The sequence below is a fragment of the Bufo bufo genome, chromosome 2 (assembly GCF_905171765.1).
Source record: "Bufo bufo chromosome 2, aBufBuf1.1, whole genome shotgun sequence".
Classification (NCBI taxonomy): Eukaryota; Metazoa; Chordata; class Amphibia; order Anura; family Bufonidae; genus Bufo; species Bufo bufo.
Genome location: NC_053390.1, coordinates 57414425 through 57432277, shown reverse-complemented (window position 1 = coordinate 57432277; position 17853 = coordinate 57414425). Strand labels below are relative to the sequence as shown.

General features: G+C 45.2%; 1 protein-coding gene across 2 annotated transcripts in view; it reads right to left on the bottom strand.

Moving 5' to 3' along the window:
* The window catches only part of ST8SIA5 (ST8 alpha-N-acetyl-neuraminide alpha-2,8-sialyltransferase 5), a 75309-nt gene that overhangs the window by 34681 nt on the left and 22775 nt on the right, over nt 1-17853 (bottom strand). For both annotated transcript variants that reach the window (XM_040420158.1, XM_040420159.1), the window contains one exon: nt 4206-4298. In XM_040420158.1, the coding sequence (XP_040276092.1) occupies nt 4206-4298 (93 nt within the window). The remainder of the gene's footprint in view (nt 1-4205; nt 4299-17853) is intronic.

Genomic DNA, 17853 nt, shown 5'->3' with positions numbered 1-17853 from the left:
CAGTGAGTTAATAAAAACCGTTTTCTGTGCACACAGGAAGTTAAAGAGCCAGGGCAGGAAGTGGAATACATGGAGTGACTTAAAAAAAAAAACTTTGTTAAAAAAAAAAAGTAATAATAATACACAAAATATTCACATAGAGGTTGTTAATATGATGGAAAGGTGCCTTTAAGGACCCATTCTCCATCCTCAAATCAAATGCAAGTACTGTATTACCGGCAAGTATGGGATGCTGATATGATAGGGATTAATCTGGGATGTGCCTGCATGTGTACAAGTGTGTATGTAACAGTGCCTGCATGTATGACAGTGTGTGTATGTGAGAGTGCCTGCATGTATGACAGTGTGCGTATGTGAGAGTGCCTGCATGTGTACAAGTGTGTATGTGAGAGTGCCTGCATGTGTACAAGTGTGTATGTGAGAGTGCCTGCATGTGTGCAAGTGTGTATGTAACAGTGCCTGCATGTGTACAAGTGTGTAGGTGAGAGTGCCTGCATGTATGACAGTGTGTGTATGTGAGAGTGCCTGCATGTATGACAGTGTGCGTATGTGAGAGTGCCTGCATGTGTACAAGTGTGTATGTGAGAGTGCCTGCATGTGTACAAGTGTGTATGTGAGAGTACCTGCATGTGTACAAGTGTGTATGTGAGAGTGCCTGCATGTGTACAAGTGTGTATGTGAGAGTGCCTGCATGTGTACAAGTGTGTATGTGAGAGTACCTGCATGTGTACAAGTGTGTATGTGAGAGTACCTGCATGTGTACAAGTGTGTATGTGAGAGTGCCTGTATGTGTACAAGTGTGTATGTGAGAGTGCCTGCATGTGTACAAGTATGTATGCGACAGTGCCTGCATGTATGACAGTGTGCGTATGTGAGAGTGCTTGCATGTGTACAAGTGTGTATGTGAGAGTGCCTGCATGTGTACAAGTGTGTATGTGACAGTGCCTGCATGTGTACAAGTGTGTATATGAGAGTGCCTGCATGTATGACAGTGTGTATGTGAGAGTGCCTGCATGTGTACAAGTGTGTGTATGTGGGAGTGCATGCATGTGTACAAGTGTGTGTATGTGAGAGTGCCTGCATGTGTACAAGTGTGTGTATGTGGGAGTGCCTACATGTGTACAAGTGTGTGTATGTGAGGGTGCCTGCATGTGTACAAGTATGTGTATGTGACAGTGCCTGCATGTGTACAAGTGTGTGTATGTGAGAGTGCCTACATGTGTACAAGTGTGTATGACAGTGTGTATGTGAGAGTGCCTACATGTGTACAAGTGTGTATGACAGTGTGTATGTGAGAGTGCCTGCATGTGTAACAGTGTGTATGTGAGACTGTCTGCATGTGTACAAGTGTGTGTATGTGAGAGTGTCTGCATGCATGTGTACAATTGTGTATGTGACAGTGCCTGCATGTGTACAAGTGTGTATGTGACAGTGCCTGCACGTATGACAGTGTGTGTATGTGAGTGCCTGCATATGTGACAGTGTGTGTATGTGAGAGTGTCTGCATATGTGACAGTGTGTGTATGTGAGAGTAACTGCATGTGTGAGGATGTGTGAAAAAGAGCGGTTGCATGTATGAAAGTCCAGTATGTGTGTTAAGGCTCATTCAGACGGCCGTATGAAGGAGTCCGCATCGGTTCCGCAATTTTGCAGAATGGGTGTGGATCCATTCATTTCAACGGATACGCAGAGGGTGCGGGCAGCACATCGTGTGTTGTTCGCATCCATATGTCTGTTCCACAGCCCCGCAAAAACGATAAAACATGTCCTATTTTTGTCCGCAATTGCAGACAAGAATAGACATTTTCTATCATAGGACGCACATGGCCAGTCTCCGTGTTTTGTGGATCCGCAATTTGCGGACTATAAAGCACAGCAGTCTAAATGGGCTGCAACAAGGTGACTGTGGCTGCAACACACGTTGTGCAGCCAAAGACTGCAGCGATACAACCATACATCACAACTAGTAAAAGTAAATGGGGCTGTGACCTGACGGTCACAAAAAATCCAACCTGCTGAATTTCTTGCAAATTTTCGATTGTGATTTTAAGAAACTTAAAGGTCACAATGCGACCCTATTCATTTTAACCCAATGCATCACAGCATTGTGCTGCGGTGATCCTTGGTTGCACTACACATTGTTGCCCAAAAGCACTGTGCAGCCTGTATCTTTTTTTTTTCATTTTCCCCCCTTTGGCCTCATGCACTCGACCGTTGTGTGCATCCGTGTCCGTTGTTACGTTTTCCGTGTTTTTCTGCGGACCCATTGACTTTCAATGGGTCCGTTGAAAACTTGGAAAATGCACCGTTGTTCATCCGCGTCCGTGATCCGTGTTTCCTGTCCGTCCAAAAAATATGACCTGTTCTATTTTTTTGACGGACAACGGTTCGCGGACCCATTCAAGTGAATGGGTCCGTGAAAAAACACGGAGGCAAACAAGATAGCCATCCGTGATCCGTGTCAGTAGGCTACTTTCGCACAGACGGATCCGCAGATCCGTCTGCAGAGAGCTTTTTCAGATATGAGTTTTCACATCGTGAAAACTCAGATCCGACAGTATATTCTAACACAGAGGCGTTCCCATGGTGATGGGGACGCTTCAAGTTAGAATATACTAAGAACTGTATACATAACTGCCCCCTGCTGCCTGGCAGCACCCGATCTCTTACAGGGGGCTGTGATCCGCACAATTAACCCCTCAGGTGCCGCCAGTGCGGCCCCCCCTCCCTTCCCTGTATTTAACTCATTGGTGGCCAGTGCGGCCCCCCCTCCCTCCCTCCCCTGTATTTAACTCATTGGTGGCCAGTGCGTCCCCCCTCCCTCTCCTGTATTTAACTCATTGGTGGCCAGTGCGGCCGCCCTCCCTCCCTCCCCTGTATTCAATTCATTGGTGGCCAGTGCGGCCTCCCCTCCCCCCCTAATTAAAATTCCCCCCCCCCCCCCCCGCATCCCCCCATCATTGGTGGCAGCGGAGAGTTCCAATCGGAGTCCCAGTTTAATCGCTGGGGCTCTGATCGGTTACCATGGAAACCAGGACGCTACTACAGTCCTGGCTGCCATGGTTACTTAGCAATTTTAGAAGCATTGATTAAACTGGGACTCCGATCGGAACTCTCCGCTGCCACCAATGATGGGGGGTGGGGGGCGGATTTTAATTAGGGGGGGGAGGGGAGGCCGCACTGGCCACCAATGAGTTAAATACAGGGGAGGGAGGGGGGGCCGCACTGGCCACCAATGAGTTAAATACAGGGGAGGGAGGGGGCCGCACTGGCCACCAATGAATTTAAAACTGGGGAGCGAGGGGGGTCTGCCCCCTCCTGCCTGACAGCACCTGATCTCTTACAGGGGGCTATGATACACACAATTAACCCCTCAGGTGCAGCACCTGAGGGGTTAATTGTGCGGATCAAAGCCCCCTGTAAGAGATCAGGTGCTGCCAGGCAGCAGGGGGCAGTCATGTACACAGTTCTTAGTATATTCGAACTTGAAGCGTCCCCATCACCATGGGAACGCCTCTGTGTTAGAATATACTGTCGGATCTGAGTTTTCACGATATAACTCAAATCCGATGGTATATTTTAACATAGAGGCGTTCCCATGGTGATGGGGACGCTTCAAGTTAAAATATACCACCGGATTGGAGAAAACTCAGATCCGGATGGTATAATAGGGACTCCTGACTTTACATTGAAAGTCAATGGGGGACGGATCCGTTTGCAATTGCACCATATTGTGTCAACGTCAAACGGATCAGCCCCCATTGACTTGCATTGTAAGTCAGGTCGGATCCGTTTGGCTCCGCACGGCCAGGCGGACACCAAAACGACTTTTTCCTTCATGTCCGTGGATCCTCCAAAAATCAAGGAAGACCCACAGAAGAAAAAATGGACACGGATCACGGAACTACGGAACCCGTTTTTGCGGACCGCAAAAAAAAACGGTTGTGTGCATGAGGCCTTTTTCATTGGTATTTTAATTATTAAATGTTGCTTCCTGGGCCTTATATGCTGCTTGGTCTTCCAGAAGTATGCATGTATTGTATGGATTTACATCTGTATGTGTGGTTTAGGGAGGAAGGGGCCCAGGCACATTCTTTGTCCAGTGGCCCTCTGCTGTCTGTGTCCGCCCCTGCCCACAGCAATATCGCCTATTGAACATATATTTAATATTAAGTATCATATGTGGAGGATTTTTCGATACTCACATGGAGAGAACCTTCACGTTGATGATGTCCTGCCTCAACACCAAGCATTTTGTGGAGTTGAAATCCATAGGACCTTCATAAAACTCGAAATACCTGAATTAGAGAACAGAAAGATATCACATGTGCAGAAATAACACAGGCTCTACAGAATGGTATAACATTCAGTGCATCATAGAATAGGTACAGATTATTAAATACACAATCAAGGAGCTCATGTTTTAAAGATTTGTCCAGCTAATGTGGAGTTCTATGGAAACTGTATGCATGGAGCTCCCCCTAGTGGTCACAGTAAGCAGACACATTTGTATAATTTCATTCTATGGGTGGGAGAAGGGAAGCAGCGGATTTGGTGCTCTGTAAAAGATAAAGGAGCTCCAACTTCTATTACGTGACTAAATTAGTGAGGTCATAATAGTGTTACATGTACACTTAACCCTTCATTGCACTAGAACATCACATATAATACCAATTCTCTGTGCTGAAGCTCAAGGAATATTAGGTGTTAACCCTTACACTGAATCTGGGGACTTAGATATAGATTAAAGGGGATGTGCATTTTAGAAAAACTATTTTATATACCCTATTAGGGCATTCGGGGGGGGGGGGGTCCTCTGGTCAGGATCAGATACAAAAGAAGTGGAGATCAGATACAAAGAATGCTTCGCACTGTGGAGGCACTGCAGAGAAACAAAACACTTCCAGGTTTCCTTACAGATTACAGCTGATCACTGGAGGTCCCAGCAAGGGAAACACTTTGGAATCAGCTTATTGTCAATGGAAACTTCTAACAAATAGGGATTGTCCAAAGTGGAGAACCCCTTAGACCATAGCCACCAAAAAATATCATGGAGGTAGAGCATAGGCTATATAATTTGAGGTATTGCAGAAATGAATGGGGAGATCTCTGAATCTATTTGAGGTACAGGGCTGGTTTTAAGTTTCTTAGAAAGAGATTGTCATGCACATGATGATGATTATTTTTTTACATTACTCATGGGATAACCCATTAAAATAATTAGGTTGTTTTGTGCATGTTCTTAGTTTCCAGTAGCTTTCTGGTTAAAAGCCTCCTAGTTATGCCCTCTTTCCTGCATCACGATATAAAAGGATAAAAATCATAAATGATGGCCGCAAAAATCTCTAGTCTAGGTCAGTCTTTCAGCTGCCATTCCAACCAAATTGATTTACACAGTATTCCAGATATATCTATTTCCAGATAGGTGACAACCAGTAGAGATATTATAGAAAGGGTTTTACAGCAGCATCGGCTCCATAGTCAGGATATCGCTGCAGCAGTGACTTGTCATTCTGACATGGGACTTTTGCAGCCAATCACTGCCCAAAGCAATGATGTTTGTCACACCAGGAGGAAAATGTTTTTGGAGGAATGTAGTCACATTTGTCATATATATATATATACTCAGCAAGTAGATCGCAGTGCTGGAAAATGACCCTGTAAATGGTAGAGGGACCTCACTTTGCTCGCTTCCTGGGATGTGTTATCACTTTCCCATCTTTCCCACATACAGCTCTTGGAGCTCATATGTCACACATGTCCCCCAGCAGACACGACTGTCCCAGGCTACTTATAGCAAGGAGACATTAATAGGATGGATATTATCCCCACAGCTATGTTAATTATTTCCTCTTCATCCTGATCTGTATATCCCATACTTGTGGTGTGAATGTGAATGTCAACGCCAACTATACATGCCCCGGCCAGCGTTGGCATTATAACAGTCAAAGCCTCTATGGTCATACATTTACCCACACTGCTGCAATCATTTTCATAATATGTCAGTAGCAGAATATTCCTTATTAAAGGGATGTCAACAACAATTCTTAATACATTAATATATAATATATATTTAGAATATATCTCGGAAACAGAGCTCCAAATCTCCCTCCTGTGCGTCACACAGCCAAGGAGCTGAATGACAAGGTTCTGGCTGCCTGCCTGGATGCAAATCACACCAGATCAAGAAAATGTCAGGACATGGAAATATGAAGGTTGCCCTTCACTGACAGCAAGCAGAGACTTTGAAAATGGTGACGAATTAAAACACAAAGTATATTATAAAGTTGTGACATGTTTTGTGATATAATAGTTAAACACCTCTGTGTTCTATAGAGGGTGGACCCACAATCTATGGGGCGGTCACACGTGCACTGAGCGGTGAGTATAGTATTATGTGGCCATGGCCCCCCCCCCCCCCCCCACCCCTTTCACATTCTGCATCAATATTATTGGCATGTAATATCACTGACACTTCAGCTGTGCAGGGATAGCATTTCAGATCCGGAGGAAGCGGTAATTATGGCCGCACTGATCATTCATCCCCTGCTCGGGTCAGGAGACGTGATTTACTATAGTATGTATGGGCAGACTGCCCGAGCTAGGCCTCTTTCACACGACTGTTTCTGCCCCGCCCCCCCCCCCCCCCTCTCCGTTTACGGGCAGTTTTTTGCGTTCCGTATACGGTCCGTATACGGAATCATTGATTTCAATGGTTCCGCAAAAAAACGGAATGTACTCCGTATGCATTCAGTTCCGTATTTCCGTTTTTCCGTTTCGTTAAAAGATAGAACATGTCCTATTGTTGCCTGCAAATCACATTCCGTGGCTCCATTCAAGTCAATGGGTCCGCAAAAAAAACGGAACACATACGGAAATGCATCCGTATGTCTTCCGTATCCGTTCCGTTTTTTGCGGAACCATCTATTGAAAATGTTATGCCCAGCCCAATTTTTTCTATTAAATTACTGTATACTGTATATACCATACGGAAAAAACGGAACGGAAACGGAAACAAAAAAAAGGAACAACGGATCCGTTTAAAACGGACCGCAAAACACTGAAAAAGCCATACGGTCGTGTGAAAGAGGCCCTAACCTGGGGACCCTCCCCGCACTGAGGTCTGGGTTTGTAAACCTATAGAGATAAGATGGCCATACACATTACTAGAACACTGCCTGAGCCCCAGGAATCCAGCAGGACCAATTGGTCATCTAATGTTTACGGGGGTATCCCAATTCCATCCACCCCCCATCCCCATTAGCAGATTTCAGGGGAATGAAGGATCAGGCATATTGAATTTTAACATGCCCGATCCTTTCCTTGCACAGGAAAAAGGCCGCCACCAGAGGTGTCTGGCAGCGGTGGATTCTCCGCTCCTATTTGAAAACACCTGGAACCAGGAATGCAACAGGGGAGTCAGGAGATATTACATCCTTTACAGTCATTATCTTGAGTGAGTGAATCTTGTAGATAGATAGCTAGACAGACAGACAGAAAGACAGATATTAGATAGACACGACAGGCAGTAGGTAGATATGAGAAAGAGAGACATGATAATAGATAGATAGATAGATAGATAGATAGATAGATAGATAGATAGATAGATATGAGATAGATAGATAGATAGATAGATATTAGATATATAGATAGATAGATAGATAGATAGATAGATAGATAGATGATAGATAGATAGATAGATGATAGATAGATAGATAGATAGATATGAGATAGATAATAGATAGATAGATAGATAGATAGATAGATAGATAGATAGATAGATAGATAGATAGATAGATAGATATGAGATAAATATTAGATAGATAGATAGATAGATAGATATGAGATAGATAGATAGATAGATAGATAATAGATAGATAGATGGATAGATAGATAGATATGAGATAAATATTAGATAGATAGATAGATAGATAGATATTAGATAGATAGATAGATAGATAGATAGATAGATGATAGATAGATAGATAGATAGATAGATAGATATGAGATAAATATTAGATAGATAGATAGAGAGATAGACAGATAGACAGATAGATAGATAGATAGATAGATAGATAGATAGATAGATAGATAGATAGATAGATAGAGAGATAGATAGATATATATGAGATAGATACATGAGATAGATAGATAGATAGATAGATAGATAGATAGATAGATAGATAGATAGATAGATAGATAGATAGATATGAGTCATCATAATTAGGGATACATAATGCATCCGTTATGCAGCCCATAGACTTCTATTATGACGGAATGAATAACGGAATGTCTCTAAAGGCATTCCGTCATAGAACCGCGTTATGGTCCGTGGTAATGGAATCCATACCGCATATCAGCATATACCCGAACTTCAAAACTTGAAGTTCGCTCATCCCTAATCATAATTTTTGACAAAGAAAAACTTCTAAAACCAAGCGATGCCAGCAATAAAGGCTTTGACCACACATCTGTGAACTGACTGCCAGGCGTTACCACCCCAGCTCTCCACCTACCCTACCTGTATCTAGAATTAGGCCTCACGTACATCACCGTAATTTCTATCCGTGTGCTATCCATCATTTTTGCAATCACACACTGACCCATTCATGTCTGTCCGCATCCACATGTCCATTCCGCAAATTAAGGCTACATGCACACGACCGTATGTGTTTTGCGGTCCGCAAATTGTGGATCCACCAAAAAAAACGGATGACGTTCAGTATAGCATCCGTTTTTTTTGCGGATCCGTTTTTTGGGCGGATCTATTGTAATAATGTCTATCCTTGTCCGCAAACTAGAAAAAAAACAGGACATGCACTATTTTTTTGCGGAGCAACGGAACGGACATACGGATGCGGAGAGCACACGGTTTTTGCGGACCCATTGAAATGAATGGGTCCGCATCCTATCCGCAAAAAAATACGGTCGTGTGCATGAGGCCTAAACAATATGTCCTGTTCTTGTCCATATTGCAGACAAAAATAGTCATATACAAATAAGCAGACAGTCGCGTGCATGAAGCCTTAAAGGGGTTTACAGGATTAGACAAAACATGACCGCTTTCTTACGAAAACAGCACCCCACCTGTCCATGGGTTGTGTCTGCTCCTGCAGCTCACCTCTATTAAAGTGAGCTGAGCTGCAATACCTCACACAAACTGTGGACCGTCGCGGCGCTGTTTTTGGAAGAAAAACATGCTTTTCTAGTCTTCGTCCCACACCTACTCTCTTCCCCATATTGCTAAGTCTTTCTAAACGTAATCAAGCTAGGAGACCTACGTTCTTCCCAGTTGGGGAGCCTAAGGGCTCTTTCACACTTGCGTTGTCCGGATCCGGCATGTACTCCACTTGCCGGAATTACACTCCGGATCCGGAAAAACGCAAGTGTACTGAAAGCATTTGAAGACGGAACCGTCTTCAAAATGCTTTCAGTGTTACTATGGCACCCAGGACGCTATTAAAGTCCTGGTTGCCATAGTAGGAGCGGGGAGCGGGGGAGCGGTATACTTACAGTCCGTGCGGCTCCCGGGGCGCTCCAGAATGACGTCAGAGCGCCCCATGCGCATGGATGACGTGATCCATGCGATCACATGATCCATGCGCTTGGGGCGCCCTGATGTCACTCTGGAGCGCCCGGGGAGCCGCACGGACGGTAAGTACACTGCTCCCCCGCTCCCCGCTACACTTTACCATGGCTGCCAGGACTTTAGCGTCCCGGCAGCCATGGTAACCATTCAGAAAAAGCTAAATGTCGGCTCCGGCAATGCGCCGAAACGACGTTTAGCTTAAGGCCGGATCCGGATCAATGCCTTTCAATGGGCATTAATTCCGGATCCGGCATTGCGGCAAGTGTTCCGATTTTTGGCCGGAGCAAAAAGCGCAGCATGCTGCGGTATTTTCTCCGGCCAAAAAACGTTCCGTTCCGGAACTGAAGACATCCTGATGCATCCTGAACGGATTTCACTCCATTCAGAATGCATGGGGATAATCCTGATCAGGATTCTTCAGGCATAGAGTCCCGACGACGGAACTCTATGCCGGAAGACAAGAACGCAGGTGTGAAAGAGCCCTAAGACGTCTTTTTTGGCACCACTTAATGAAATCATCAACAAATACTATGACCACGGGATAGCTCTTCAGGGCAGCCACACCAGTAATCTCACCGTTCTATGGCACACAATAGGAGTTATACTAAAAAAAAAATAATAATAAAAAAAAAAAAAAGCCAACGGATTTGTATGAAGAAAAGAAAGCACCAACTTGTCAGGTTGTCACATAGCGAATGCAAATCTATGCAAGACCCATTTCTCCTGGTGGTGCCCGGGGTACAGTCACAAGGGGTTAACCAGCTTTGGTGCAGATGAGTAGAAGGAATAGGGGGATTACATAATGATAGCATTCAGCTTTCAGCTGTGCTCTCTCCAGTGGAGCGTACGCTCCGGCAGATTCGAAAACCTGCGGCATTCCTGCCAGATGATCTCGCCATGGATGGGATGTCTGCTTAATGACCCCTGATCAATGCCCCCATAACTGCGCTCTCTCCGGGAGAACATCACAAAGCCCCTGTCTCTTCAGCTCCACTTGCTGCGAGACACTTTGCTCTTATGATATTACACATGGTGACATGACAGGACTAGTGATGAGACCCTACACGAAACACAGGGGGCGGCAAAAAAGACAAACAAAAAGACACAAGGGAGGGCTGCAAATGAAAGTGGTTATCCCATGTAAAGCATTACGATGCATTGAATAGGGCATTGCAAATAAGGTATTATGGCAATAATAAATATCGTAATAACTACAGTAATGTAATAAAAATTTTATTTGATTTTTTACACTCTGCTAGCGCCCCCTGCTGTTTAGCCTTTTGGTCCACATCCTACTGCATTCAGAGGTGGACGGACATGCTCAGTAGCTTCCCTCTTCTCTCCTTTGACTCAGTGCTGGTGTAGTGATATCAAGGAGAAGCAGGTGACGCGGCCCAGACATAGGTCATTCATCTTCCTACTTCTAAATTCATAGAAGTATATAGCTCTATCTCTCCTTAGACAGTGGAGGTGTTACATACTATACAAGAGCTAATTGTATTTCATTTTTGGGAGAAATACATGCTTTATGAGCTGCTGCCCACCCACACAGAGGGAAGAAATGGTGCAATTACGCCAAATTCCGCAAAATGGTATCCAAAGCATAAAACACCTGGTCTGCTTTACGCTGTCATGGTTAGAGTACATATCCAACAATAATCTGCAGGAAAAATAGTTCAATTCTTTAAAGGGGTTGTCTCATCATAGACAATGAGGGCATATCGCTAGGATATGCCCCCATTGTCTTATAGGTGCGGGTCCCACCGCTGGAACCGGCACCTATATCGAGAACGGAGCCCTGCAAGGTGGTGGCTGGAGGACTCCGTTCTGGCCACCACCAAGCCGGCTTCCCATAGAAGTGAATGGGAGCGTACTGTGCGGCCCCGGCTCCCATTCATTTCTATGGGTTCGATGGAATTTTTTGCCGGCCCCATAGAAAATGAATGGAGGGTAGCTGCTCATGCACAATATAGGTGCGGGTTCCACCGATAAGACAATGGGGGCATTTCCTAGCGATATGCCCCCATTGTCCATGATCAGAAAACCCCTTAAAGAAATATGAAATACTTCATTCCCTGCGTTTTTACAAAATAGATCAGGTGGTCATAAAATATATAAAACACATAGGGGGACATTTACGAAGACCAGAAATTTAGATGCTGGTCTTCATCCTTTCCTGCGCTGGCGGTTGATCAGGCCTAAATGATATAGAGGCGCCGGCCCCTACATTACTTAGGTGGACTTTACACTTGTCTAAATGTACGCCAGCAACCTTGCAGCAGATGCAGAGAGAGCTGATCCTCTAGGTGTAATGGTAACGCCCCCGTTGCTCCTAGAGGCTCATTTGCATATATTGAAACTTCATTTTTCTCAGCAATGTGGGCACGTATGAACATGGGACCAACACAGATGTATTCAGCTGCCAAGCGCACATGCAACGGGTCGGTCAGTTTCATAGGTACAAAACTGCTGACAGATTCCCTTTAAAGTGAAGGAGAGCACACAGCGCAAGCGCAGCCACCCTTCATTCACCGCTATGGGAGTTCTGAAAATAGATGAGAGCTGGCTTGGCTATTTCCAGCAGTCCCATAGTGGTGAATGGAGCGGTGGCCGTGCTTGCGCAGTGCTCTCTTCATTCGTCACTATTGCCGAGCACACTGGCTCGCCTATTTTCAGAACTCCCATAGCAGTGAACGGAGAGCAGACAGTGCATGTGCAGTGTGCTCTTCTTTACTTTGGGGCCCCGTTCTGGGAATGGTAGCAGGTTTCAGAGTGGGTCCCACAACTATCTGACATTGATGGCATGTCCTAGCACTCTGCCATCAATGTCTGACAGTTTCCACTTCTGTGACGTCCACCTTTCGAGAGAATGAGGGCCCAGAGAAGAATGACATTTTGCATTAGAAACCAGGTGGGCTGATGTCACAAACAGATCTCATAGGGGCCCCATACCAGCTAGTTGCTTCCCTATATGCGTGACAGATTTCAAATTAATTAGCGATTTATTTATTTTTTTATTAAGTGGAATACATTTTTAATTAGAAAAAATGGAATAACAAAAATCAAAAGTGGAGCAGGTGCTCATTACATAGTTACATAGTTAATACGGTTGAAAAAAGACAAACGTCCATCAAGTTCAACCAAGGGATAGGTGGGAACGCGAATCTCAGAAGGAAGTGAGTCTCAGATTTCTACACGTTTTCATAAGCATTTATGTTTTTTACTTTTAAGAATTCCTCTAAACCCTTTTTGAAACTGTCCACTGTTCCTGCTGTGACCACGTCCTGAGGAAGTCTATTCCACAGATTCACAGTTCTTACAGTAAAGAAGCTTTGACGCTTCTGGAGGCTGAACTTTTTATTCTCCAGTCGGAGGCAGTGGCCCCTTGTCTTTTGAGGGCATTTTTTATGGAACAGTTTTTGTCACGGCTGTATGTGAGCAACAAGAGCATACACAGTTAATAGCGCTACTGACCGGACCCAAACTAGGGAGGATAAAGGGTGACCCCTGTCAGACCCTCAAAGCTCTCCCTATGCTGCTAAAGCACATGCCCGGATCCAAATGGTGGAACGGGGCATGCCCACGTACCTAAGACTGATGACCACTGTAACCCCTACAATAGTGGAAGGGGCACGGCCACCGGTGCCCTGCTCAGTATATGGAGGGAACCGTGGCCGCCTCAGATCCAGTCAGAAAATAAACAGGTACACAACAATGTCTGCACACTTAGCTGAAGGTGCTGTAGCCGCAGAGAAGACGGATCCAAAGACAGCTGGCAATATCCGGAGTGCTTGCTGCAGCAGAACACAGGTCCAGTGAAATGATAGCTAACAAGTGAAGATACTCAAGCAAGAGCTACAACTCAAATGAGAACTATAATCCACAGCCTAGAAAGGAGGAGGGGTGATTTAAAGGCAGGGAAATCAAACGCAGGAGGAACAGCTGGGAGGACTCCTCCAAGCTCTAGTAGTGACATCATCACAGGGGTGGAGAAACAGAGCTGTGAGAACGTCTCAAAACTCTGGTAGTGACAGTTTTTCACCGTATTTTTTGTATGCCCCATTTATATACTTGTATAGGTTAATCATGTCCCCCCTTAGACATCTCTTCTCAAGACTAAATAAATTTGATTATTTTAATCTTTCTTCATAACTAAGACCCTTCATGCCCCTTATCAGTTTAGTCGCTCTCCCCTGTACTTTTTCCAGCTGCAGAGCATCCTTTCTATGGACTGGTGCCCAGAACTGAACTGCATATTCCAGATGAGGAAGCACCAACGCTTTGTAAAGTGGTAATATTACATCCCTGCCCCGCGAGTCCATGCCTCGTTTAATGCATGACAATATCCTGGTGGCCTTAGAAGCAGCTGATTGACATTGCATGCTGTAATTTAATCTACTATCCACAAGGACACCCAAATCCTTCTCTATAAGTGACTCTCCCAGTGCTACATCACCTAGGACATATGAAGCACAGAGATTATTACTACCTAGATGCATAACTTTACATTTGTCCACATTGAACCTCATTTGCCAAGTTGATGCCCAATCACTCAGAGTGTCCCAGTCAGCTTGTAGTTTGTGGACATCTTCCATAGACCGTACAGTTATACACAGCTTAGTATCATCTGCAAAAATAGATATGGTGCTATTAATCCCGTCCTCAATATCATTAATAAATAAATTAAATAATAAAGGGCCCAGCACTGAACCATGGGGTCACCACTTATAACCTGGGACCATTCTGAATAGGAATCATTGACCACAACTCTCTGGACACGGTCCTTCAGACAGTTTTCAATACAATTACAAACTATACTTTCCAAGCCTATAGACCTTACTTTAACTATTAAACCTCTATGAGGGACAGTATCAAAAGCCTTTGCAAAATCCAGAAACACTACATCCACAGCCGCCCCTCTGTCCAGGCTACTACTCACCTCACTACATCCACAGCCGCCCCTCTGTCCAAGCTACTACTCACCTCACTACATCCACAGCCGCCCCTCTGTCCAGGCTACTACTCACCTCACTACATCCACAGCCGCCCCTCTGTGCAGGCTACTACTTACCTCACTACATCTACAGCCGCCCCTCTGTCCAGGCTACTACTCACCTCACTACATCCACAGCCGCCCCTCTGTCCAGGCTACTATTCACCTCACTACATCCACAGCCGCCCCTCTGTCCAGGCTACTACTTACCTCACTATATCCACAGCCGCCCCTCTGTCCAGGCTACTACTCACCTCACTATATCCACAGCCGCCCCTCTGTCCAGGCTACTACTCACCTCACTACATCCACAGCCGCCCCTCTGTCCAGGCTACTACTCACCTCACTACATCCACAGCCGCCCCTCTGTCCAGGCTTCTACTCACCTCACCACATCCACAGCCGCCCCTCTGTCCAGGCTTCTATTCACCTCACTACATCCACAGCCGCCCCTCTATCCAGGCTTCTACTCACCTCACTACATCCACAGCCGCCCCTCTGTCCGGGCTTCTACTCACCTCACCACATCCACAGCCGCCCCTCTGTCCAGGCTTCTATTTACCTCACTACATCCACAGCCGCCCCTCTGTCCAGGTTTCTATTCACCTCACTACATCCACAGCCGCCCCTCTGTCCAGGCTTCTACTCACCTCACTACATCCACAGCCGCCCCTCTGTCCAGGCTACTACTTACCTCACTACATCCACAGCCGCCCCTCTGTCCAGGCTTTTATTTACCTCACTACATCCACAGCCGCCCCTCTGTCCAGGCTACTACTCACCTCACTACATCCACAGCCGCCCCCCTGTCCAGGCTACTACTCACCTCACTATATCCACAGCTGCCACTCTGTCCAGGCTACTACTTACCTCACTACATCCACAGCCGCCCCTCTGTCCAGGCTTTTATTTACCTCACTACATACACAGCCGTCCCTCTGTCCAGGCTACTACTCACCTCACTACATCCACAGCCGCCCCTCTGTCCAGGCTACTACTTACCTCACTACATCCACAGCCGCCCCTCTGTCCAGGCTTCTACTTACCTCACTACATCCACAGCCGCCCCTCTGTCCAGGCTTCTACTCACCTCACTACATCCACAGCCGCCCCTCTGTCCAGGCTACTACTTACCTCACTACATCCACAGCCGCCCCTCTGTCCAGGCTACTACTTACCTCACTACATCCACAGCCGCCCCTCTGTCCAGGCTACTGCTCACCTCACTACATCCACAGCCGCCCCTCTGTCCAGGCTTCTACTCACCTCACTACATCCACAGCCGCCCCTCTGTCCAGGCTACTACTTACCTCACTACATCCACAGCCGCCCATCTGTTCAGGCTACTACTCACCTCACTACATCCACAGCCGCCCCTCTGTTCAGGCTACTGCTCACCTCCTTATAAAAACACATCAGGTTAGTCTGACAACTTCTATCCTTGGTAAACCCATGTTGGTTATCACTTATAATATTATTAATAGTCACATTCTCCTGTATATAGTCCCTTAAAGGTCCTTCAAACATTTTTCCTACAACAGAAGTGAAACTAACTGGTCTATAATTACCTGTGGAGGACCTTGATCCTTTTTTGAATATGGGCACCACGTTTGCCTTGCGCCAATTACTTGGCACTGTACCAGTACCTAGAGAATTCTTAAAAATTATAAATGGGGGCACAGCAATGACTGAACTGAGCTCTTTAAGCACTCTTGGGTGTAATCCATCTGGACCCGGAGTTTTGTTCACATTTACCCTATTTAAATTCTCTTGGACCATATCTACAGTTAGACAATTAAGTATATCACTGGATGTACTAACAACCCCAGTTTTTATATCCCTTTGAACTTCCACCCATAAGGTTTTCACATCCTCACCCACAATTGCCTCTTTCACACTTGTCTTCAGATCACTCCTCACATACAGGCACACGCCACCGCCTTTTCTATTGACCTGGTCTTTCCTAAATAGTGTAAAACCCTCAATATTTACAGCCCAGTCATGCGAAGAGTCCAACTATGTCTCAGCCACACCAACGATATCTATGTGTTCTTCTAGTACCATAGCCTCCAGCTCCCCTATTTTGCTAGCTAGACTTCTGGCATTTGCAAAAATACATTTTAAATTACTACTACCTGTAAAGCGATAATCTGGGATTTTTTGGTTACCCTGGTTAATTTTTGTATGTAACAGGTTCTTGTTACCAGCAGTTTTATTTTTTACCGTATTTGTCAAATTATCTACACCAGAGAACTGCCATGAATACACTGATAATCTTCTGCTTCCCTTCAGACAGTATATTATAAAACTGACTCCCTGCAGCCACCACTAGGGGGACATAGTGCACAGGAATTTAAACAATTACCATTGACTTTAATGAAAGCTGTAAAAAATGTATTCGCACTACAATCCCCCTAGTGGCAGCTGTGGGAAAATGCATTAAATATATGTTGGGAATAGAAGAAGCAGTTCTGCGCCTCTTCCCCCTGGCCCCATAGCGGGTTTGTCGTCTACCTCTATGATAGTTGGGCAACTGGTCACCACACACGTACAACTCACTCCTCTATAACGTAGGGAAGTTATGGAAACAGCTAAATACTCCTTTATATCAAGGGAATCATCAATGTCTGGCCTGCTGGGGGTACGTAACAAGAGTCCAAATACATTCTACTAGGGTTTCAAGTGGAAATGAAACCAATCCCACCGGTATGACCAAGCCATACCAACAGCTGCCCAGATCAGAGAAGAAACCATGACTGGTCAAATACAGTGTTGATCTTGCCATTTGTAGAACAGCATTGATTTGGAAAGTTGGACCCAACAGAGAAAAATGGACATGGCATGTTCTCCTTTAAAGTGAAACTTCACCCCTTATCATTAGGTCATTTGTAAGTCTAAAATGTTGTGATGATTTATTTCTTAACATATCTTATAGCGATCCATGTTTCTGTCGGTCTCAGCTCCATTTTATCTGCTACAGAGAACTAAATCCTCTGGATAGACATAGATTGAACACATTACTTTCTGTCTGCTGGCAGCTACCACTAGGGGGAGCTCAGGAGAATACAGCATTCTGCATGATCATTGAGTATAATGTAAAAACAGTGTACAGTAAGCTCCCCCTGGTGGCTACAGGCAGTCAGAAAGTAATGATGTGCGTTTATATTTATGTAGTGGATTTGGAGCGTAGAATGAAACTCTGATCATCATCAACATAAATTAGGATTAATCAGTACAGACGTTTGGACCTGTATACATTTAAAAAAATAAG